Source organism: Rhinolophus ferrumequinum, chromosome 21 (assembly GCF_004115265.2).
Source record: "Rhinolophus ferrumequinum isolate MPI-CBG mRhiFer1 chromosome 21, mRhiFer1_v1.p, whole genome shotgun sequence".
NCBI lineage: Eukaryota > Metazoa > Chordata > Mammalia > Chiroptera > Rhinolophidae > Rhinolophus > Rhinolophus ferrumequinum.
Window position 1 is genome coordinate 39,602,157 of NC_046304.1, and position 24,226 is coordinate 39,626,382.

General features: G+C 37.2%; 2 protein-coding genes across 2 annotated transcripts; one reads left to right on the top strand and one right to left on the bottom strand.

Moving 5' to 3' along the window:
* The first annotated feature begins 1,237 nt into the window (after positions 1-1,237).
* On the top strand, positions 1,238-13,940 carry MEIOC (meiosis specific with coiled-coil domain). The gene is made up of 7 exons (XM_033090721.1): positions 1,238-1,469; positions 4,168-4,325; positions 6,305-6,409; positions 7,330-9,199; positions 9,697-9,831; positions 12,639-12,819; positions 13,236-13,940. The coding sequence occupies exons 1-7, from the start codon at positions 1,245-1,247 to the stop codon at positions 13,463-13,465; spliced, it is 2,904 nt and encodes a 967-aa protein (XP_032946612.1). The 5' UTR covers positions 1,238-1,244; the 3' UTR covers positions 13,466-13,940.
* Positions 13,941-16,285: 2,345 nt separating this feature from the next.
* CCDC43 (coiled-coil domain containing 43) lies at positions 16,286-24,002 on the bottom strand. The gene is made up of 5 exons (XM_033090722.1): positions 23,765-24,002; positions 21,685-21,772; positions 20,384-20,519; positions 19,043-19,101; positions 16,286-17,879 (listed from the first exon to the last, which is right to left on the bottom strand). The coding sequence occupies exons 1-5, from the start codon at positions 23,966-23,968 to the stop codon at positions 17,692-17,694; spliced, it is 675 nt and encodes a 224-aa protein (XP_032946613.1). The 5' UTR covers positions 23,969-24,002; the 3' UTR covers positions 16,286-17,691.
* Positions 24,003-24,226: the final 224 nt, after the last annotated feature.

Sequence of the window (24,226 nt, forward strand, 5' to 3'; positions counted from 1 at the left end):
TCGGAAGCGAGTCTCTCAACAGGCAGCTCCAAAAGGGGTCCCCCACCCTCTGTAAGCGAGCACACGTCTATTATTCTCTGGGTGGCTCCAAAGGATTCTGGGAATTGGGGGGGCACAAGGGGCAAAAATGAAATGTTGGCACAAGGCTCACAGCGGATAGGTTTAGGATTGTCAGCCAGTTGCTGAGCTATTTCTCACTTCTCTCGCCCGGTAGACCCGCGTTCCTTCCTCACCCTCCACGCCCCGCCTCTGGCTGCCCTATTAGCCAATCATCGGGCTGGTGCTTGCCAGTCTGGGCCAATCCCGGACACGTTTACTTTGAGCGGGAAAGGCTCAAAAGCTGCAGGAGAGCGAGGGCCGCTAACCGCCCCTTCTTGGCCTTGTCTCTAGGGAGTAACAGGCCCTGGAGGCCGTTGCCTATTGGCTGGGCAGTGGGCCAATGAGAGGGTGCGAAGCGGGGGGGCGGGCCTCATAAGAGGGGGCGGGGCGGGGCGGTGTCGAGTCGCGTGCCGGGGTTGGCATGTAACGGCCTGTCCCCCCCGCCCATCTTTCCCTTGCTTTGACCCCCACCCCCCGCCCACAGACCCGCTCCAGGCAGCGCCCGGGGCGGCGGCGGTGGCGGCAGCGGCGGGGTGCGGGCAGAGGGAGCCGGGCCTCGACGCCCCCCTCGCCTCCGTACCCCAGAAGCTGTACCTAGTCCCAGAAGGGCTAGGGGGCCCCATGGAGGTGAGAGGCGGAGACCCCTGGCCGCCCCTTCACCCCTCAGGCCTGAGGGAGGGACCTGAGGTAACCGGTGGGGACGGTCAGGGTCCGAGTGGCGGCCAGGCTTAGAGGATAGCGACGGTGAGGAGAGCTGAGGAACGGGTGCGTCCGCACACGCGGTTCTCTGAGAAGGCCGCGGCAGGGCGGTAGAGGGTAGGTCGCTGGTGAGGAGCCCCAACGGGGCGCCCGGGCCGTGCCGCCAGGACCTGCGCAGGAGCGAAGCGACAGGTCGGGTCGTAACTGGGGGTCGCAGTGCGGGCTGACAGGCCGGGCCGGGTGGGACTAGGGACGCCTCGGCTGCCGCCGCCGCCGCAGCCTTCACGTCGGGCAGCGGCGGCGCTGAGGTGGGGGCCCGCAGGGTAGGCCTGTGGGGGCGGGCGAGGGCGGAGCCTCTGCGTGGACCCGCAGACAGCCTGAGGGCAGGGAATCCCAGCGCCCGCCGCGCAGGCTCCATATTAGCGTCGTCGGGGATTCCGAATTGAATGGAGGGAACAGTCATCCGCCGGCCGTTTCGGCCGGCCGTGACTTCGCACTGCGTGATGGCTCTTTCTGGTTTCCTGTTCCTGTTCGTGCAGCCCAAGGTAGCGTTCCGTGGAGGTGCGAATCGCTGCTGGAACCTCAGTGCCGACGCCAGCAGATTAACGGATGTGTTCAACAGCGTGATGCTGACCGGCTCCACTTCCTTCTATGATTCCTACAAATCTCAGGTGCATTCATCAGTTGCCCTGTGTTTGAGGTTTTATTCTGACTCAGATCCGTTTACCCGAGCCGATTCACATTGGTGTTTAAATTGCTCCATTTAGAACCAAAAAGCCTTAACAGTTTAGAGTTTTTACATAATACGTATTTTGCTTTAAAAATAAGTTAATAAGCTTTTTCACTGATTCTTGCTTTCATCTTGTGTTCAGCATCACATGATGCCAGATATGTAAGAAAATCCCTATTTTCTTACTCAGACCTTAAAATACTTTTTCCTTCAAACATTTATTGTTAAAGACAAGATTTTTGTCCCTCCTTTATTATCTGGCTTTAACAATGTCTTACATTACGTGCTACCTTTTAACCTCACCTAAAACATTTAATTTTGTTAGGCATGTTAAATTATTAGTCTTAGGGTAATGTAAGTCATTTTTACTTGAAATCATTTAAGCAGGACATCAATGTTGATATTGTTATATATTAATATCCTGAAATAAATTATTTAATCCACACTACAATCTTGTATTGTGCTCACTGTACAAACTGAGAAACTGAGGCTCACAGAGCTTGATTTGTGCTCTAAGTGACAAAGACCAAGAGGAACCCAGGTTTCTCACAGCCAAGACCAGCATTCCACTGCTGTCTATAATGTTAACATCGCTACTAAAATTTACTTGAATTTAATTTCAGTTGTTTTAAGTATATCAAGGATATAAGTGATGCATTTTGAATTTACCCAGACTAATTAATATGCCAACCCCAAGTATTTGCATATTTAATTTCCATAAATGTTGTAACTGAAAAGGATCCAGGTATTTTATGTTTGAATCCACCACATTACTTTAGTTGCTTGTTTTATCCTAGAACCTGAAATTTAAATCAGTCTTTTAAAAGGATTTATTTTTTTATTGAAAACTCATTTTTAAATGTGAAATATACTTGAAAAAATATTCCCCAAATATATTTAGTTTCCAATACTATTTACCTCGTTATTACATAATCTGAAAATGCTCCTTTTGTTTAAGCAAATATTTCAAGAAGATGAACAATTATTTATGTCGCTTTGGATACTTCACACCTAAAAAAGAGTTAAGGTGGGCCTATGATAAAAACTTCAGAATTAAAAGAAAAAATTATGAAAGGTTCTAAAGGTAAAAGCTTTTGTAAAAGTTCTAACATCTGGAACGGTAGTTTTTAGTGGCACTCTTAGCAAAATTTCTTCTGTGCCTCAGTTTCCCCAGCTTTAGACTAGTCATCATAATATAAGCTATAAATAAAATTATATTTCAAACAATCACCATAACCACAATTTAAACAAATGGTTGTAAAGTATTTGAGATTCTTGGAGATTGGATAATTGGAAGGTATTAATTTTCATATTTTATTGATATAAGCTCAGTGTCATATATTTTAAATGTTGTTTTTCAATTATGTCTATGAAGAACAAAAATTTAGGAATACTTTGATCTAAGTATGTCTTCTCTCAGTGTATAAATTTTGACCAATAATAAAAGCAATTAGAAAAAATTTTTAGCCAGTATTATCTCTCTTCTGTATTTATAAGAATATATCATTTCTACTGTGTTATGTTTGGATATTATAGTTATTACACCTCAGGATTTAGTAATTCCTATTTGCAGAGTTAAAAATACTTTCAGACTTCTTTAAAGAAGCATTTTTTCTAGAATAAAATACATCTAAACGCTTAATCTTTTTTATTTGTTGTTTATTAAATTCATTCTACTATTTAAAGTATTTTAAATTATTTTCACTGTACCTCAATCCTTTTTGTAAGGAGGCAGGATTTTAAATAATTCATTAAAATCTTAAAATTCAATTGTTTTACCGTATTTACTAAAAGTTCATTATAGAAGTGTTCACAAGAAAAAAATGAACTAGTATTTTTCTTCTAATTGAAGTAATATCTTTAAAATTTCTGAAAAGATTATAACATTTTATATGTCATCTCATTTTGCAATCTCTTGGAAATAGAGACTGAAAATTAAAGATACTGTTTTAAAAGGTCCTAGAGTAGAATTAAGGAGACCTTGAGTTTGGGTTTTAGTTTTGTTAGCTATTGGCTCAGTAACTTGTAGCCTCAGTTTTCTCACTTTTAAAATAGAATACCCATATCACAAGGTTGACTGAATACAATAACATATATGGAATTTCTTTGAAATTCTATATAAATGTACATTAACTTTTTTTAACAGATTGAATGCATTAAGACTCAGTTTTGTAAATGATTTATTAAAAGTAACATTGATAGTTTCTACATTATGCTCCTCTGTTCAAAAAATTAAAACTGCAATAATTGTAGGTGTTTTATACTAGGGATAAGCAAGAAGTATCCCCCGAGGGTTACATCTGCCAAGAGCCTGTTTTTATAAACAAAACTTTATTGGAATACAACCCTGTCCATTTATTTACATATTGTCTGTAGTTGCTTTGGTGTTACAACAACAGAGTTGAAGAGTTTCAACAGAGACCTTAGCAGCCAGCAAACCCTAAAATATTTATCTGGCACTTTACAGAAAAATTTGCCAATCCCTAGCGTAAAGTAAGCTTAAGTAAGTCTAGATTTGATTTTGTCTCCCAGCTCTTACGTGTGTGTTATTTCCTCCTATTTCTTATTATATCACTAATATTCTGTAATAAATATAGTATTGATGTGTCTGATATACAAACATTTCTTTAAAATTTCAGAGTGAAGACAATGTTGACTTAAGGCAGACCTATACTCCACTTTCTTCATCTACAGAATATTCAAGTTCTGTAGATTCTTCACTTTTGTATGCACCATGGTCTACTTATGGAGATGATATTAAACAGCCTTCTAATTCTCAGATCAATGTAAAGAACAGGTAAATTAATAAATTATATTTCTCTGGCTAAGTAAAGTGTTTTTATAGTTTGATTACATGGGATTAGCTCTTTGTTCCCTAGATCAGCATTTTAATTTTATGCTTTTAATTTTTATGTTATGGCATTATAATTTTATGTTTCTCAAACTTGTAGGAAACCCTAAACTGGGAAGCTATGTATATATAATTGTTAGCTTATTACTTTGTTTTATTCGTTAGAGACAACCCTTAGTGAGTAAATCTTAAGTTCCTCTTTTGAAAGATATATAAATGAGTCACAATTTTTAGATGTTTTTTCCATCCAATTCTAAATGTTTTTCCTTCACGAGTACACAATAAACAGGATTTTATCAAACATAAGATACTTTTAATTATTGTACTACTCAATTCCACCAATAATAAGGGCCTACTCGAATCAGATTCTCTCCTACTGAGAATATTAGCATTAACATGGCAAATATTATCCCTGCCTTTATAGATCTTACAATAATGATGATGATGATGACTTGCCAGGCACTGCAAGTATAGTGAGACTGAAAAGAGGAAGTATAAAATATTATGGGAGCCTATTGCAAAGAGAAGTCTAAGGGACTGACATCTACATTTATTTTAATTATATAAAAGGGAGCAGTTGATAGAGGCTGATGCGTGTTTAGTATAAGCAGGAAATAATTCTTTTAAAAATCTTATTTAAAAATTGTTAAAATTTTAAATTTTTTTGTAAATTCTGTATAAAATAATGATTTTAGAAAGACTATGTAACATAATTTTATAAAAAGCAAAAGTATTTTTTAAGTTGATACATGTTCATTGAAAAATTAAGACTTTACAGAAATATATAAAGGAAAGTAGAAGTCCACCTTAACATTGCCTCCTCATCTCCCAACAACTATTGGGAGACTATTAATAGTTTAGTATATATTACATTGAATATTTTTCTAGATATATACTAATATGCTATTATACAGAAAAACTTTATATTGAATATTTGTGAGATAACATGTAGTAGAAAAAGCATTAGACTTGTTGGCAGACCATTTTGTTTAGCAAGTATAAAGTTTGGCAAATCATACACTCTTGCAAAATACAAGTTTCTTAATATCATAAATGATCATTCATTCAACAGCTGAATGATTCCTAATACTTGCCCTTCCTGTGTTATGAAATGTTTGAGTGTTGTGCAAATATAAGGTATTATTTCTAAAATCTTCTAATATTATGAAATGTTAGAAATAAAATATGAGAAAACAAGAAGTTACGATTTAAAACAACATATTACTTCTAGGAACAAATCACTCTAAATCCACAGGAGGTAAAAAGGCACCAATTTTCCATCATTTGCTTTTTACATTTTGTATTATTTAGACAGTGTTAGTCAGTCACCAGGTAGAATTTCAGGTACATGGAACTCCAGTGATCTCTTTGGCAAAGATTTAGGGATAGGCCCCAAATATGTTACTTTTAAGGAACAACTGCAATATTGCTGTGGTATTGACAATAACCATATCACATTTCACTTTTTAATCCAACATTTAGTATAAAGAGACACAAAAAGAGAGCAATGGGTCCATATGGTTTTCAAATCACAATGAAAAACACTGAGCAACTGTTGATGGAATGATGTATAATAGAACCAGACATGCTCTCAAGAGCAGCCAAGGTACTAAGTATCATAGGTCAGAGATTTATATTTTGGTCACCTAAAGTGAAGAGCATGTGTTTTGGAGAAATAAGAGGTAAACATACATTGTGAATTAGACATAGGATTTGAAATGAAGGAGAAATATTTATGTAGCATAGACAGTATACTAAATGGGAAATTATTCTTGAGTTCTTGTTCCCTCTTTATTTGAAATGATGGTATAGATTCAATCCAAATATTTTATAGAAAAATAATGGTAGAATAACTCTGGAAATAAAAATCAATATATTGTATTTCATTGTGAGCAAAATAACTTACATGTAATATTTATTTGTAGGATTCAAACAGAAAGAAATGACTATGGCAGTGAAACAGACTTATATGGACTTGTGTCTAACATTTTGGAAGAACAAGATAAGTCACAGCCATATTTTGCTGATGGGTTAGTATATTATATAAGCTATATAGTGTACAGTAAACTTTCAAATTCACATATAGTAGATTACCCTATTAACTTTTATTTTTACTTAATAAAGGATCATCTGACAGTAGACATCTTAATTCAAATATCTGTTTTTTGGAACCTTGATTTGTTAAGGTCCTTGCCATACAATTGAAAGTTTCAATCTAAGGTTTGATTTGCTATTAAGAACTTTCATTTGTAAAATTACTCTTGCATAATTCAGAGCTATTTCCCTTGAGTTCATGAGCTAAATAAAGTTTGGCTTAAAGAGTATAAATTCCAAGGAGCTTTTATACCTATATCCCAAAGAATAAAACTATCATTTCTGCTTTCCAGAAATCCATGTGGATTTTATTCATTGGTAAAAAATGTTTAAATATGCTTTAATTGTTTTATTTGGGTGTGAAAGCCATATTACCCAAATGTCCTATTTCATAAATAGGGAACTATGTAGCACACATGTAACCAATTAAAGTATTTTAATTTCAATAACAGTTTGAGCAAAATACATCTTTTTTCATTGAAAAAATTGTGGTCAACACCACTTGTATTATGTTAATAACCTAATTAAAGGAAAAACTTGTTTTCTGCTTACTATAGATAAAAAATTTATGTAAGATCATGCAGTCATCAGCCTCAGGCCTTAGTTAATGACTTTTGGCAAAGTATAGTGAAGACATATTAAGATTAAAATACATAATTTATATAGCAAATAGCACATTTCAAGTGATAGAGAATTATTTGGATGTCAATTATTTGGTAGCTTATAAGGCAAAGTTGGAAAGGATTAGAGAATGGTGAGGGGCGTAAGATAAATGGTTTTAAAAACCTTTCCTTCTCCATTGAGGAGATAAAGTCTTAAAACCTAAGTTGTAATTAAATATATTTACTTGTTCTAGGACCTGCTCCTCCAATTTAAAGTCAGTTTGGCCATTGAACACAAGCAGATATGCAGATCACCATGACCTCTTAACAGAAACCAAAAGGCCGATAGATACAGCCATCTCTCAGCAAGCTTTTTATAGTGGTGAAACTATGTCAGCAGTGGAAAAGCAATACCTGCATAATAGTAATCTCACATCACAACAAAAAATAGATGAACTTTATCATGGATTTACTGGTTTAGACCCTGAAGAACAATGGATGTACCCCTCAAGAAGCGATCATTCTAACTATTACAATATTCAGACAAATGATACAGCGAAGACAACATTCCAAGAATATCCATTTATCAAAAACTGCTTCACACCACAAGCTGGCCTGTCTGACATCATGAAAGAATCAGGAGTTGATACTTACCCTTATGGAAGAGAGAAAATGTGTGTTAAAAGTCTTGAAGCACCATTACAGCAGAAAAGGGCAGAAATATTTCTTTCCCAATTTAATAGATACAATGAAAATGCAGATTATTGTAGATATCCAGAATATGCTCATCCTAATAAGGCTAAGCTTAATAAGTGTTCAAATTTTAGTGTCCAAGATAGTAAAAAATTAGCCAATGGCACACCTGAAACACCAACTGTTGAAACAGATACCTACACAAAGTTATTTCAGGTTAAACCAGCAAGTCAGAAAAAAATGGAGGAGACAATACCTGACCAACAGAATTTCACATTTCCAAAAACTACACCACACCTAGCAGAAAAACAGTTTGCAAAGGAAGCAGCATTCACTGCTGATTTTGGCTTAAAATCAGAATATGGACTAAAACCTCACACAGCTTGTCCAGCTAATAATGATTTTGCTAATGTCACAGAAAAGCAACAGTTTGCTAAAGCTGACCCCCCAAATTCTGAGTATTTTAAATCAGTGAATTTATTGTCAAACTCAGCAACATCTGCAGCAGGTATCAACTTAAATAGACCAACTTGGATGAATATCCAAACAAAAAATAACACTCTTATTCCTTATCGAAATCAAGGTAACTTGATGAAACTAAGTAGTCATTTAAGTGCAGCTTCAAAAGGTTCTAACCATTCTTCAGATTTCCCCCAACTATCATCCACAAATTTAAACCCAACTAGCAATTTATTTCAGAAGTATTGCCAAGAAAACCCTTCGGCATTTTCTAGTCTTGATTTTAATTATAATGGTGCAGAAAGAATTCAATCTGTCAATCACATGGAAGGACTGACAAAGACTGCAGAAGAAAACCTCTTTGAATCGGTTACTGATAAAAAACTAAAGCAACCAAATGGATTTTGTGATAACTATTCAGCTCAGCAGTATGGGATCACTGAAAATGTAAACAAACATAATTTTCAAGCCAAGCCCCAGAGTGTGCATTATGATCTTCAGGAAGGTCCAAAGCATTTAGATGGTTTATCTCAAAATACATACCAAGATCTGTTGGAGGCACAGGGTCATTTTAATAGCCACAGACAGGGAAGTGGAGACAACAATATTAATAGCCGTGTGAATCCCACACAGGCGTCATGCTTTTCTAATTACATGATGGGAGATTTAAGGCATAATCAGAGTTTTCAACAACTTGGTTCGAGTGGGTTTCCCCTAAGATCCACCCACCCATTTGGCCATTCAGTTGTCCCACTGTTGGAGTCCTATGATTTGTTTCCTTATGATGACTTAAGCCATTTATACCCTTATTTTAATGATATGATGTATGGTGATAATTCCTTTTCTGGTTTCGTGCCAACTTTTGGACTTCAAAGACCAATTAAAACCCGTAGTGGACCAGCCAGTGAACTTCATATTCGTCTAGAAGAGTGCTATGAACAATGGCGAGCATTAGAAAAGGAGAGAAAAAAGGTAACACAAAGCTATCCATTTAGAAGTAACTTAAGAAGATAGGCAGTGTGTCCCTCTGCCTATCTTCATTTTGTTTACCTTAGTGTAGTTTGAGTACTTGCCTTATTTCCAAGCTGAATTCTCTAATCAGTATTTGTTAAGTCCATGACTATAAGAAATTAATTAGGTGACTTAAGACTAAGAAAGCTTGTGATTTAAAAAAAAAATTACTTATGTAAAGTTCATTTTGTCTATGAAGTAGACTTTTTCCTTAATGGGTTAAAAGTTAATTTCTTTGAATTTTTAAAATATTAAACTGTTGGGAGTGTTCGAATATTTTATTTGCATTAAGTATGACAGAAAAATACTGTGGGACTGTGGTTTGTATTTGGTGCCTTTTGATACCAAAACAGTTTTTAAGGGAGTAATTTTCAATTTATTGCTTAGGCCTATGAGAAATATTCATAATTGAATCATATTTGGAAAATTCAGCACCTAAAAATTATAATATTTTACAGACTGAATTGGCCCTTGCCAAGAATTACCCAGGAAAAAAAGTATCCAGTACTAACAATACTCCAATTCCAAGGCTGACTTCCAATCCGTCTAGAGTTGATCGCTTAATTGTGGATGAACTTCGAGAACAAGCCAGGGTAAGCTGTAAAAACTTCCAATAGTGGATTTTTAAATTGCTTAATAAAATTTTAAAACATTTCAGCAAGTTAGAGTTTTAACGGATTTTTAAATCACATTTATCTGTAACTCTCTGAAATATATTCTTTTCCATGTTTGGTCCTAGAACTATGATTAATATTTAGGAAAGGGAAAATAGCCCCCCTCATTCATTTAAAAAGTAGGTTTAGTAACTTAAATGGTTCCTCTTCAAACCCAAATTGGCAGTGGAGCTAATCCTCAACAGAAAGAAATTTTTTAAAGCAAAAACCATTTTGAATATTATTTATAGAGAAAGTCCCATTTCTTTGTCACAAGCATTTGTTTTCTAGCTTGATGAGCAAGCTGTGCTTGCATTATAAAGATGGTAAATTAACAGGGAATTACCATATTTAATTTTCTTAACCCTGCACCCGTGTAATTCAACAAACATTAAGTATATACAGCAGTGTATTAAATACTAATAAACAAGTATGTAGGTATGCATAATTTTATCAAATAGCCTTGTTTTGGAAAAGTAGTATATCACTTCAAATCAAATGTAAAGAATCCTGATGTTAAGTCGTTTTGTAATTTAACGAATTATTATTCCTATTATCTCTTGTAATTTCAGAATTTTCTAATCAACTATATTAAATTCTTTTTTCTTTTTTGACCTTCCTCTCTTAAAAAGTGAAACTATTTTCCAAAAAGAATTTGATGAAATGTCTGAGAAAAAGCATGCAGCGAAATATAATGCTTCTGTGATTGAATAATTTTTGGAATTATAAAAATCAACATAACAGAGTCTATTTTATTGAACATTAGTTTCTTACTTTTACCATACTGTCTTTAAAATATAGATATGAACTACTTCAGTGGAAAAAGATAGATTTTACCTAGCTTTCAGCCTTGGTCAGGTGGGATTCTTTTATCAAATTTGTAAATTTGTACAATGGAATTTATCAATGGTATAGTCAGATACTGATATGGGTTACAACCAGATGTTATGTTAATAAAAACTTCAGTCTTTTATAATTTTTTCTTAAAACTGTTCCAAGTTAAAATTCCTTTTTCTTAATATATTTCTCGGCAGTAAAGGATTGAAAACTGTGGATATTGGATTAGAAAGTGCAAATTAGTAGACACAATATAGTTATGGGGATATGAAATATAGTATGGGGAATACAATCAACAATGTTGTAAAGATTATGAGTATGTAAGGTGCCAGATGGCACTGGACTTATCAAGGGGATCCCTTCATGGACTGTACAGATGCATGAGCAATGTGCTGTATACCTGAAGCTAAAGTAGAATAATATTGTATGTCAACAATAAATACATATGGTCATGGGAGGTGGAGTATATATAACATAAGATAGTCAATGGTATTAACAGTTATGTAAGATGTCACTGAGGTAGTAGCTTGAGGGAGGGGGGTTATCACTTTGTGAGGGGTGTAAATGTCTATTATGTTGCTTTGTACACCTGAAACTAATAAAAAGAAGACTGTGGATGTTAAGAAATATACTTTTACCAGCTTTGGTTATGCATCACATCAATTTAGGTTATGTTTATAGCTGTTACAATAATTTTGTTTTATGTATATTTAGCAACATTAGATCAATAATACAGAGGGCAAAAATATTTTCATATGTACTACCCTCTAGGTTGCTAGTTAAAAAATATTTTTAAAGTTTATTAAAAATCACCAGTGCAAATTTTTCTTTATACTGATCAGTTATTAAAAATGATTATTTTAAAAATATGTAATTGATAGTTCACTGGAGTTATTTTTAATATCTTTTTTTCTTTTGTTGTTTTGTTATCCCTTCAAGGATCTAGGTGGTTGTACAGTTGGGAGCAAAATATTTAATACTTGTACATTTGTTTTCTCCATGGGCCTGAACTTATTGCAAAGAAACTCAATACGTATGAGTGTGAGGGTAGAGGTGTTCATTCAGGTGCCTTTAGCTTCTTAATAGAGAGGTATTTTCCTAGTCTCTTCAATCACTAAACACCAAATGCTTATGTGAATTTTAAATCATTTAGTTCCCAAAGGAAATTATTCAAAAAGTTCTTTCCTCTACCTTTCAAGATTAGAATTTGAAACAAGTTAGGTATATACAACTATGAAACATTCCTCTTACTGATCTAATATATCAGTGCCCTTTTTAAAGCTTAATTAACCAGAAGATTGAGAGACTTCCTAATTTTTCTTAGTTCTGATAATCGTAGGATTCATTCTGTATTATTTCAACATAAATTTAAAAAGTATTTTCTGGATTAGGGATTCCTTAAAACTACGACTAGGCAGTATCATTATCTGAATATTTGTGATTTCCAAAAAGAAAACATTGGAGGCCAAGAGAAGACTTGCTGAGGTCAGGATTAATCAGTCTAGGACTTCTCCCCTTTAGCTTAATTTTTTTCCCTTTAGATTATAATACCTCCTCATAACACTATCTGCAGGCTACTCTTTGCCAAAAACAGTGTCATATCTATATTTGCATTTACTGTTAAAGACATAGGAATGTTTGAATGTTTGACTTTTTCATTGTTGCTTATTCTTATTAATTGGTTACCTGAAAGATTTTAGAATTAACATACAAGTAGGTACTGAAGACTGACTTTCCATCTTTGTTTCCTCCAGCATGATGTCAGGACACAGTAAACATTCAGTTATTTATTGAATAAATATTACTGCTCTCATCTCTATTCTGCTTCATTGAAGATTTGTTTTTACTTAAGTTAATGACAAGGCAATGTGGTTACATGCCCTTATCAAAATTTAAAATGTTTCCCTCAGGTTGTGACTTTACTAGGCAAAATGGAACGTCTTCGAAGCTCTCCCCTTCATGCCAATATCTCTACTGCTCTTGATAGACACTTGGAGTCCATTCACATTGTACAGTCACGTAGAAAGGATGAAATTGTTAATGCTTCAAATCGACAAAGGCAAGGAGTTCCTAGATGCCAAGATGACAGAGGTACAAATATTAATGCAAATTCTTTTGATAAGGCAATGAGATAGTTTGAATGTTAATAAAATCAGATTCTAAGGTTAAAAGGTTAGAGTGCTATAATTTACACTTATCTAAAGAATAAATTGGTAAATGCTGCCGACATAATCTACTCCAAAAGGACCTTGATCTATTCTATCCATTTAATTATAGAAACTGTCAAAGTCTGTGTTCTACCCAAAGCATAGTCGTCATACAAGTCAGAAATAAAGTATTAACACTTTTAAATATTACGTCAAGTACTTTGGTTAGCTCAGTCAATACCCATCCTTTGTTTATAAAAATAATGTTTGATCATTTAGTAGCACAGCACTGGGTCTTAAGAATTAAGGGTTATTTAAATGGTATCTAATGTGAACTGGCTCTGAATGTTTCTTTTATAGACGTTTTTGCCCTTGCTTCAGCAATTAAAGAGATGTGTGTGGCTACTCGGAAAGCACGCACTACCCTGTGGTGTGCACTGCAGATGACCTTGCCAAAAACAGCCAGTACAGCTGGCCAAACAGATGTGGAGAAGTCTTTACAAGATATAGTAAACTGTGAAGATAAAGTCCATGAAAGCATAAATAGTAACAATCCAGTGAACCAGAGAGGTGACGCAAACAAACATTAAGGAAATGAAATGCCAGCAGAAAGAAGGCTAAAAAGCTGATAAGTAAATGTATCAAGACATGCTAAAAAACTTTAATGAAATTGTCAAACTTGAAAATTTCAGTACATTAATTTTCTTTCAGATTTAAAGTTAGTACCTTAATGAAGTCTAACTTCTATTTAAAAACCTTATGTTTGGAATGAATCAGATACAGTTTAAAGTGAACTCAAAGGTAAAGTTGACTATGAGTTCTGAGTAGTCAAAGATAAGTTTAAGTAAATATTTCCTAACAGCTAAAATATTGCTTAAACCCATTCTGCAGTGCAGGTAAATGCAAAAGTGAAATTCTTCTAGAAGATAAGTTTCATTTAGGTCTGCCTTAGTAAGTATAATTCCAAATAATGAATCTAAATGACTGTAACCCAATTATGGCTACAGTCTAGTAAGCAAGACAAGTTTTGATTGTGATATAAAAGTGTTTTCCTTAAAAAATTGATAATACCTAGGAAACAAAGGAAAACAAAGATGAACCCAATATTCATGTAAAATTTTAATATTTAAAATACTACCATATTTATAAATTTGAAATCTTAGTGCCTAAGTATATGGAGGGAAATGCAGCTGATTCTCCTAAATTAGTGATAAAAGTGCCAGTGTAAAAACCATGCAAGTTACTGAATATAAAACCTGTTCAAATCATTTGTGTACATTCTTAAAATTTAATTACACTATCAATTATTAAATAGTTCCAATTTTAAAGTATTTAAATTGAATCAAAACATTTCCTTTTTCGGGATCTTTTAGACTTGATGCACAGTAACTAAAATAATGACTTGTTTCAATACCCTTAGTTTGCTGCCTTTTATGAGGGTATCACGAAGTTCTAAAATGTATTTTTTTAAGGTTAATCTTTAGTTTGCAATTGGTTAGTGTATATTTTATGTAGTTGTGTTCATTAGTTTGCTTCTGTATTTTTTTAAAAGAGCTCTTGTAAGCTTGGCTTTTTCTGTTTCTCATCACTTAATATCTTTGTATGGAACCCGAGTAATTTATTCATTAATATGAAATGTTGGTATTATGTGACTCAGAAGATCTTGGGTTTTAACATTTCTAGCATGAGTTAAACTATAATATAATGTACTGATGAAATTTATTTGAACTATCCTTGACTAGAAACACTGATGTTTTAAATGTTGGTGTTTTTCCTAGTTTTAGAAATCCTGGTATTAAAAAAAAAAAAAGTGTAATCACACCACATAAATTTTCTTTAGATGATGTGAAGAAGAAACTGATTGAGAATGCAGGAGTAACTGTAGGGAGAAACATTTTGATCACTGATATACCTTAGAACTACCCAAATGAATTACATTGAGGGTAGTCAAATAAAATAGATCACCCCACCAGTCACTGCATAGAAAGTGGTTAAGTTTGACATAAGACATGTTGGATGTTATGAAAACAAATATTGTACTGAATTTAGTCTCTCAGGAAAAAAAATAAATTACTTTGTTGAAAATATTTGGTTTCCATTTTTTTCATGTTTGTATTATTTCTAATCTTAAGATTCATTCATGTCAGAAAACCAGTCAAATTTCACGTAACTGATAAGAACTGGTGCTAAGTTTTAAATTTCATTACTATTAACATGTAAGTAATAATGTGGGTAAAATCAATGCCATTCAGATATGCTTGGATCTAAACTTACCTCCTTCAAAGATGAAATTTTTGCTCTGCCTTTATGCTAATCCAGGCAAACCAGGATGAAAATTCAGAAATGAAACACTAGTCCATTAACAAAAATCAAACACAAAAATTCCTTGAAATTTTGTTAATCACATCACCCTGTAGATAATTCTCAAATTGGTTGGTTGTCCCTTTCTATGGTAGACCCTCTAATGGATGGTTTCTTATGTACTCGTATTTCTGAATTACATAAAAACATTATAAAATAAACATCACACAAGATTTGTGGTAGAACTGATAAAACTACTGCTCTCATCATTTCTAATCCAAAAGAATTTGGCATACTCCCATTTTTTTTAATAGTAAAAGCACTTTATATAAACGTGGTTGAAAATTACCTTGAATTATATCAGTGTCCTTTCCACTCGAATAATCTTTTACTATAAAGTTTTAGAGTTGAATAATGTTATGAATAATGCAATGAATAATGTTATGACTGAAATCCCAATTTGGCCTAAAGTCATCATACCATAGATGATGTGGTTGTTTAAAATTTGCCCTTTGCAATACTGAACATTTTGGACAAAAGGATTTATTAGCACCTAAGTTACCTAATGAGTTGATCCTTTTTTTGTTTAAACATTAGTTCAAGTGTATACTTAACTACAACATACATGATAGAGTCCCAGAAGAAAGAATTGACTACTGTTAACAGCAGATTGAAGTAAGTACCCTTCAGAGGTCCATGGATATAACCTGACTGCTTCAAAGACCCAAATAAAGAGAACAAAAATCCAAAATCAGGGGCTACTAAATTAAAATAGGCTCTGTCATACACTGTCATAGCCACCGCCTGTTGCCACTGCCACATAAAGAACTAAGTAAGACTCCAACAGTACTTCAAAGAACTTCAAAGCAAATTTACTGACTTCGCAAAAAACAAGGTAATCATTCTGATCTCCTAATACCCAACCTCACAGGCAGAGAATTTACAGATTTCAGGAAGAGGTTCTACTAGTAAAAGAGATTAGGGCTAATCAAAACAAAGCATAAAGTAAAATTTAACACATTCCTAAGAGACTATCCACACACAATTCATTTCTATGGATAGCTGGAAGGAATCAGAAAAAATCAGAAGACACTGATTTAAATAAAGTTTATTTTTTAAAAAGGTGGTTTTAAAAATTTTTTTGCAATGCCACGGTTATAGGAGTGCTGATAGAGGTAACACATCTTTTCCTTAACCATGCTTCTTTTTACCTTCTGCACAAAGGTAAAATCTCTAATGGTATAAAACAGAGGTCGGCAAGCTTTTTCTCTGAAGGGCCAGATAGTAAATATTTCAGGCTTTATAAGCAACATAAGGTCTCTGTCATATTCTTTCTTTCACAACCCTTTAAAAATGTAAAATCCATAGTTAGCTCGCACCATACAAAAACAGACTGAGCCAAATGTGACTTGCAGGCAGTAATTTGCTGACCCCTGGTTATAAAGTGTCTATTTTGTCAGAGAAATTGCTCTCTGTAGGCTTCTTGAAAGACTGTTGCCTAAAGTACAGAAAGGCCTTATTTAAAATTGAATGTGACAGGAAGTAGAAATGGAGAATTCCTGCTCACTTTTGACTCTCCCAAGCAATTTTCCCATTCACTTAGTCAATTATATTGTTGAGCACCTACTATATACACTCAAATATCTTTGTGTTAGCAGAGATTTCCAGTGTTTCTTCCTTAAAAGGTTGGTTCCTCTAGTTTCTCTAAACCTGTAATTATCAGGTCTTTATACTCATATGGTTTAGGGCCAACCAGCATTAAAATCTCCACTAACAATCGAGGATTCATGATTACAAAAAATGAATCTAGCTAACAATGATATCCTTGCACACAATACTGACACACATCCTTAAACTCACAACCTAGATGAGGAAAAATGTAACTATTTCCACTTAAAAAGATACTTCTTTTCCTCCCATAAGCTGAACTTCAAAAAAACAATTTTTTTTTCTCAAATCTAGAACTTCCATCAAAATAATTTCTTCTCATTTTCTTAGTTTATTGCCATGTAACATAAAATCTGGATCCAGGTAGGGCTCTCCGTTAGCTTTCTATTTCAGCTGTAAAATAACACATTTAGGGGTGAATATTACTTCTGAAGCAATTTACACTCCCACATTTCATTTCAGGGAAGGAGTGGTCATGATTCTGCTCCTTTAGGATAGAAACTGTAACTTAGCTTTCTGAATATTCCTGCTATTTATCCAAGGTGAGGAAAGACTTGAAAGTGGCCAAAAGTTGCACAGGATTTCAGTACTAAAATATAAAGGTTGCCCCTATTCCAGATCTTTGGGAACAGGCATCAACAATAACCTGATTACCCACACCACAAGAGACATGGCACAGTTTGTAATTAGAAGTGTTTGTCATTTTCCTTTTGACCATGTAAACAAAAGTGTAAATGCCTCGGGAAATCACTCTGCAATGTTCTCTCATTTCTCTTAAATAACGCATGTGCACAACCAGCTCTCCCTTTGATCAGTTCATGAGGAGAAAGGATAGAGTAGACTGAGGTTATCGCTTTCGCTCCCCTCTTTGTGTCCTTTTCTTTTCCTTTTCCTTGCGCTCCTGCTTGGCTAGTTTGTCCTTCTCCCTCTGCAGCTTGTCCTGTTCCTTCTTCCTTTGGGACTCATCCCGAAGCGAGTCTCGCTCCAGCTTTCGGGCATTGAGGACATCTTCCACATTGGTGTTTCGGAACAGAGCTACCGTGAGTTAAGGGATGAGGGCAGAGGTCACCCAAGTCCCAGCTACTGCTCTCTTTCCTCATTCTTGCTGTCCCTTCTACAAACTGAGTGTTGAATACTCTGTACCTACTCCTAGTTTTTGTTTTTGTTTTAAATCCTTACGTTTATCTTTGGTCTAATGGGAAATCCTAAAACTACCATTACAAAAGTTTAAAACTAACCCCCAGGATAAAAATCTCATTCAGACTTATCTAAACATTTTATGAAAATGAAATTTCATTCTAGAATAAGTGCTTACATCATTCAATGGCAGACTATTGTTGGAGTATCTAAGCTAGTTTTAGTGAATAGAATATTAATACAACTGGCAAAACTTTGATGTAACAGGCACAGTTAAAATGGCTGAAGAGTAAAATAAGTTGTTTAACATTACTAAACTTTATTTCAATTTGTTTTCCTACACCACTAAAGCTTAAGTGAAAACGATGTTCTAACAAACACAAACTCTGAATTTATAAAAGATACAAAAAAAGTTTAGCCAGTTAGAAAACTACCTAGCCAAAAACTTTACCCTTCATTTCTTAAAACAACCTGTTAAGCTCCTCTCTACTCTTAAAACATCTTATTTCTGCTTCAGTGCTTTAAAAATAGCGATGTCTCCCTAAAATTACCATCCCTCTTCTCTGATAATCTACCACACTTCCACCTTTATGAAGGTGGATGTTTAAATCCACTTTCTCTGGGAAGCTTCTCATAAGTGACTTTGCTCAGCACATATGTTTCAATCTGTCCATATTTTTAGCTTCAAAATATTTGGTGTTTGTGTTCTCTTTCCAACAAATTATAAGGTCTTTGAGGACAAAGACCAAAACTGTAATATTATTTTAATTGCTTCCACAGTGCTGGGAAAGCCAGGGCTATCCACAGAGAATACAGATTCCTACCTCCCTGAGCAATCCTTCCTCTAAGCTAACCTTTTCACGATACATGTTAATATGCTTTCTTTGGGGAAAGTTCTTGCTAAATTGACCACTTAGGGCTGTCCTAGAAATGGGGATCATAATACCGGCCTGACATGAGTTCTGGAGGTACAGGGAGCCCCCAGCAATGACAGCAAAGTAAAAAGTGATCCTAAAGAGGATTCTACGGAGAAACATGGGGATAGACACCGAGAAGGATACACTTGTGAGAACCAATGTTCAGCGTGGTGGCCCCTGAATCATCCTTCTCATCTGCTTCAGTGAGTGACGTTAAGGAAAGTCAGATGAAAAACAAAGGTTAGCATATCCCAACCCGGTATCAGAAAACACTCACTAAACTGATGGGTCAGATAAGCGCAGTGAATGGAAGGACTCTGCCAGGGGCGTGGTAGTAAACCCAAGAATCATCTTTAGAAATCTCAACTTGAGGAAGATTGTTCAGAGCTTCTGTAAAATCCTTTTCTCTTGGAGGCTGAAAAGAAACTTAAGCTGGTCTGGGTGGACTGCCACATTACCTGGAAGCCAGGGGACAGTGAAATGACCTGTGAAACAGTGGTTCTCAAGGTGTGGTTCCCAGAACTCCCTGGGAACTTACTAGAAATGCACCTTCTTGGGCGTCACCCTGGACCTAATAAATCAGAAACTCTGGGAGGTAGAGCCTGGCAATCTGTGTTTCTACAAGTCCCCCAGAGAACCACTGCTTAACATACTCTTTTCTAGCTTGAGAAATGAGATTTTGTAATTGGAACCATAGCTATGGCAACCCTGGCAAGAAAAATCATGAGGGAAAACTATAAGAGAAGTTGGTCCAAAAGATCCTAAGAATTCTTTCCTAAACTAGTGCTTAGACAGCTGACATTTCTGGTATGATGTCCACTCCATTCAAGTGGGCTCAGTAAACGAAGCATTTCCTAAAGAAACATCAACGTCACGGGGAACTAAACCTACTTCTACCAGCAACACTTTTCTTTTTACACAGTCCTCACTCAAATTCCAGATTTCTGGTGTTGCTCGGGGGTCCAGTCTCACTTTTAATTATGTGGTCACCAGAGTATAAAAAGAAAAAAAAAAAAAGAAGATTCAAATGAAACTGCTTCAAATTTGGGAATCCTTCACCCCAAAATATTGAGGTTCTATTTCTGATTTTGCCACTAATTCTATGAATGTCTCTGATCACCCATTCATCTCTTTGTGCCTCAGTTCTTTATCAACTGAGAAAGAATATAAAGACGGTTGTACGCAACACGGTGCTGCATAGAATGGTTAAGAATCACAGCTATATCTTGTTTTCTGAAAACAATACAAATGGTCCATTATTAAGGCATTGTTTGTTTTACACTTAAGTTTTCAGGAACATTCTGATTACTCGTACATGTTGAAAATGTTAGTCTAGTATCAGCTATTCCAACATTATTCCTGATACCCATGAAGGGCCACACAGATCACTGCCGTTTTAGAGGAGAAAATCAAAGCTCACTGTAAAGCAGTAAACTGTTCTGGCTTGAGCCTCTGGGAATGGTGCCGAGACTCCGAAAAGGATATTCCTCTTCATCTGTCACGTCAGCATACTGGGCCAGGAGGGCAGCTTTTCTCTGCTTCTCCTCTTCTGACACCATCTTGGGCTTCACCACAATCTGTGCCTGTTTCTCAATTAAAGTGGCAATGGCCTGTACCTCATCTGGGAGGTGGTGGAAGGGGAGGGAGGGACAACAAGGTTGTATGAGAAAAAACAAGCTCACCACATCACTAGTCCACCTAGACAGTGCTCGAAGTAAAAGACATGGCATCTGCTGACTCCTTAGAGCCCTGGGGTTCAAAGGAGGTACCTCGAGGGCCAATGAGAAAGGCAAGGAAAGGCCATGCAGGCCAGGCTTTAGGTCTTGTATCATCTTCAATCAGAGGAGTTCTGCTTTTACTTGTTTTATATATTGAAGTTCTGCTCTTAAAAAAAAAAAAGGTGAAAAGCACTGCATTACAACTGGAGGAAATTAAGCCTCCAAACATGCAACTGTCTCCTCGCTCAACCCAGAAACCTGAAAAGGAATCTAGAATCAACTTAAGCTGGTCCCTTTAATGTTGCTAATTGTACCAGGTGAAATCTTAAGATTATTTTAAAATAAAATCAACTATTAAATTCTCCATTCTCCCAGAAAAGACGCAATAGTGTCAAGTAGTGGTTCTCTTGCCTGGCTGTACATTAGAATCATCTTGGGGAGCATTTGAAATAATACCAATACTTGGGCCCCAGCGCCAAAGATGTTTATATAATTGGCTCATGGTGTGGCTCAGGGACTGGCATTTTTAAAAGTACATCAAGTGACTCTAATGTACAGCCAAGACTGAGAACAATCAGTGTAGAATAAATTTTATTAATGTTTGGTTTTCATGATTTGAGTTTTCTACATCCTAATGGTGAGTATATTCACTCACTTCTCTTTCATTTTAAAGGGTGAAAGCTTTAGCTGAATAAAGGAAAAGACCAATCATAATTTGTGTTGTGAAACGAGAATATGAAAAAGGTCAGAGGTGGGAAAATATAGTTGACCGTTCCCCTTCCCCCAGACCGGCAATGCAACTCTACAAGGGGCAGTGGGAAAAGGATGAAAAAGAAAAAAGCAAAACCACAGTGAAAATAACTGTGGTCAGCTGAAGTGGAAAAGGAGAAAAGGAAACTAATATTCAGTTAAAAAATTAAAGTAAGCTGCTGGGTGTTTGCCAGTTTAAATTAACTTAGGGAAAATGAGTATCCGACTGAGAAAACTAAAAACTCTCACCCTGACAGCTGTAAAGTAAAGGTTGTTGGAAAAGGCACTGGAGGTTAGACATCAAAACTCCAACTCTACCTTCTTTTTTCACTTTGGTAACAACATTTTGAGTCTCTGTCCATCGTTCCACAATCTCCTTGCAGATGTTAAGGAGGGAATCTTCTTCCTAGTTGGAAAAGTAGACTAATTAATTTCCTGAGAGGGCCCTCAATTGGAACCAAACCTATGCAGAGGGCACAGCTCTCCCTGCTGGTGAGAAGAAATCACCAGAGGGTTTCGGAGCCACAGAATAGAGTCTCTCTTCTGAGGCTCTGGTTGCAGAAATAATCCTGTGTGAGATTCCCAGAATCCACACCTGCAGTCAAGAGCACCCACTCCATCCTGGCAAGCTTCAGGGGAAAGGATTCCCACCAACTCAGGGCAGTCTTCCTCATTCTTTTGGAGCAAAAATCTGTTACCTGAGTCCAAACCCTCCTCTGTGAAATCTTCCTCTGCTGATATACTCAACTTAGTACATTCTCCAAGGATGATCACTTTCATGCTTAGAAACTATTAATAGGGACCAGCCAGGTGCCTCAGGTGGTTGGAGCACCGTGCTCCTAACGCCAAGAGAGCCAGTTCGATTTCCACATGGGCCAGTGAGCTGAGCCCTCTACAGCTAAGATTGTGAACAACAGCACTCCCTGGAGCTGGGCTGCCGTGAGCAGCCAGCGGCCAGCAGCCAGTGTGAGCAGCCAGCAGCCAGCATGAGCGGCCGTCAGCCAGCATGAGTGGCCAGCAGCCGAGAGCTGCTGTGAGCTGCTGTGAGCAGCCAACCGACTCCCTCAGCTGTGGAGCGCAAGACTTATACCAGCATGGGTTAGGGAGCTGTGTCCTACACAACAAGACTGAGAAACAATGGCTTGAACCAGAATAGGGGGAAGAGGGAGGCGGAAGAAAGGGGGGGGGGAAAAGAAACTATTAATAGTCTAAGGCAAACTTCATGCCTGCCTTGATCAGCAGGCATACAACTCCAAATAATGACACCATGAAAAAAACAGATCAGGGAGCTAGATCAGGGAGCTGGTACCGATGGGTACCCAAGTTACTTCAACCTTTTTTTTCATAGAGTATTTAGAAACTTCTCAGTTGGAAATAAAAACTAATGTAAATTGCTTGCTTCCTACTCTTTCTCCCTATAACCTGCAACGTCAGGGTCCAAGAAAATAATGTATTCCACTGGGTTGTACTTCTACTGAAGTATTGAGCTGCATCACAAGCTGCGCTGTGTTAAAGCTTTCCCAATATAGGTCAATCTCACCAGAGCAGGCTCTGGGACAAAAAGGGGTCCCTTACCAGTAGGTCCTGGGACACCTGTACTAGTGTTATATTTCAACCATGTGCCCAATCAATAAACTCCACCTAGTGTTAGTGGAGATGAAGGCAGAAGAAATGATCAGGGAAAGTGGACAATTTGGTGACACAGCTCAAAGTACACATTTCTGAATTCCTGAATCTGGCTTTAAGAGGCTAAGGGTCTCTCTTCTTTAAAACTGATCTCTTATTCCTACATCTACTCCCCCCACAACACACACAACAATGATCACTGCATTTCTAAATAATATAAAGGATAAAGCACAATATTTGCTTCTGTTCTGCCTAGGCATGACAAGACCTCTACCGCAAGCTTACCTTTTTTGGACTCCTACCTCCAACACAGGAGCCGAGAGGGTACTTCCTGCAGGCTTTAGACAGGGGACAGCCCTGGACATTGCTCTTAAACGGCACAGACATCCTAGAACGCTTTATTTCCCTCCTTCCCCACCCCCGCCGCCATGAACACTGTCAACGGATGGGAATGAAATTGATCGTTAGACGTTTACGATAAAACTCTCATTTAGACATTTCAACGCCTTCGGAAGAATACTCACCCACAGGCATCAGAGAGGGCCTTGACCCCCGAAATAAGGGAAAGCCTTTTCTTTCTATACACCTGCAACATTCCGGCTTCCCAAAACCCTGCATGGGGAGCAACTCTCTTCCCCCGCGGCCCAGAGCTCAGAAGAGTATCCCTCTCCCAGGTGAGACCACTAATCTTCTGGGGCACCAGGTAGAGGAAAGGGGATACAAAGTACTGACAGGGGCTGGCAAGAGGCTAAAGGAATGAGTTTGGGCTTACCAGGAAAGCAGAGAGGATACTCTGCAGAGCGTCCAGCTTCTCTTCTTCCTCCTCCTCCTGCAGAATACCCAGGATGTAGGAGCCGTAAACGGCTCGGTCCACTCCCAGCGCCTCCAACCGTCCGTCCAGCCACGATCCAAAGCCGCTGCCCCCGCCATCGCCTTCGCCCGAGGAAGCCGCGTCCACTTCACTGGGCGCCGCCATCTTGGGGTCAGGGTCCTGCCAGCCTCTAGGGCGCCTACCGCAGTGCCTGACGGGCCGCGCCGCGGGCCAACTGCGCATGCTCAGAGAGAGCAGCCTTGCCGTGACTCTTCTGGCTGGAGCCGGGTAAGACTCTACTGAGTCCCCTTGGCGTTTTTGACCTTGCGAATAGAGTGCGTCGTGGCATGCGCACGGTCAAGTGGTCTCTCAGGGACCCTGACAGGTGACTGTTCTTAACAGAATCTTTTTTACAGTTGGGGA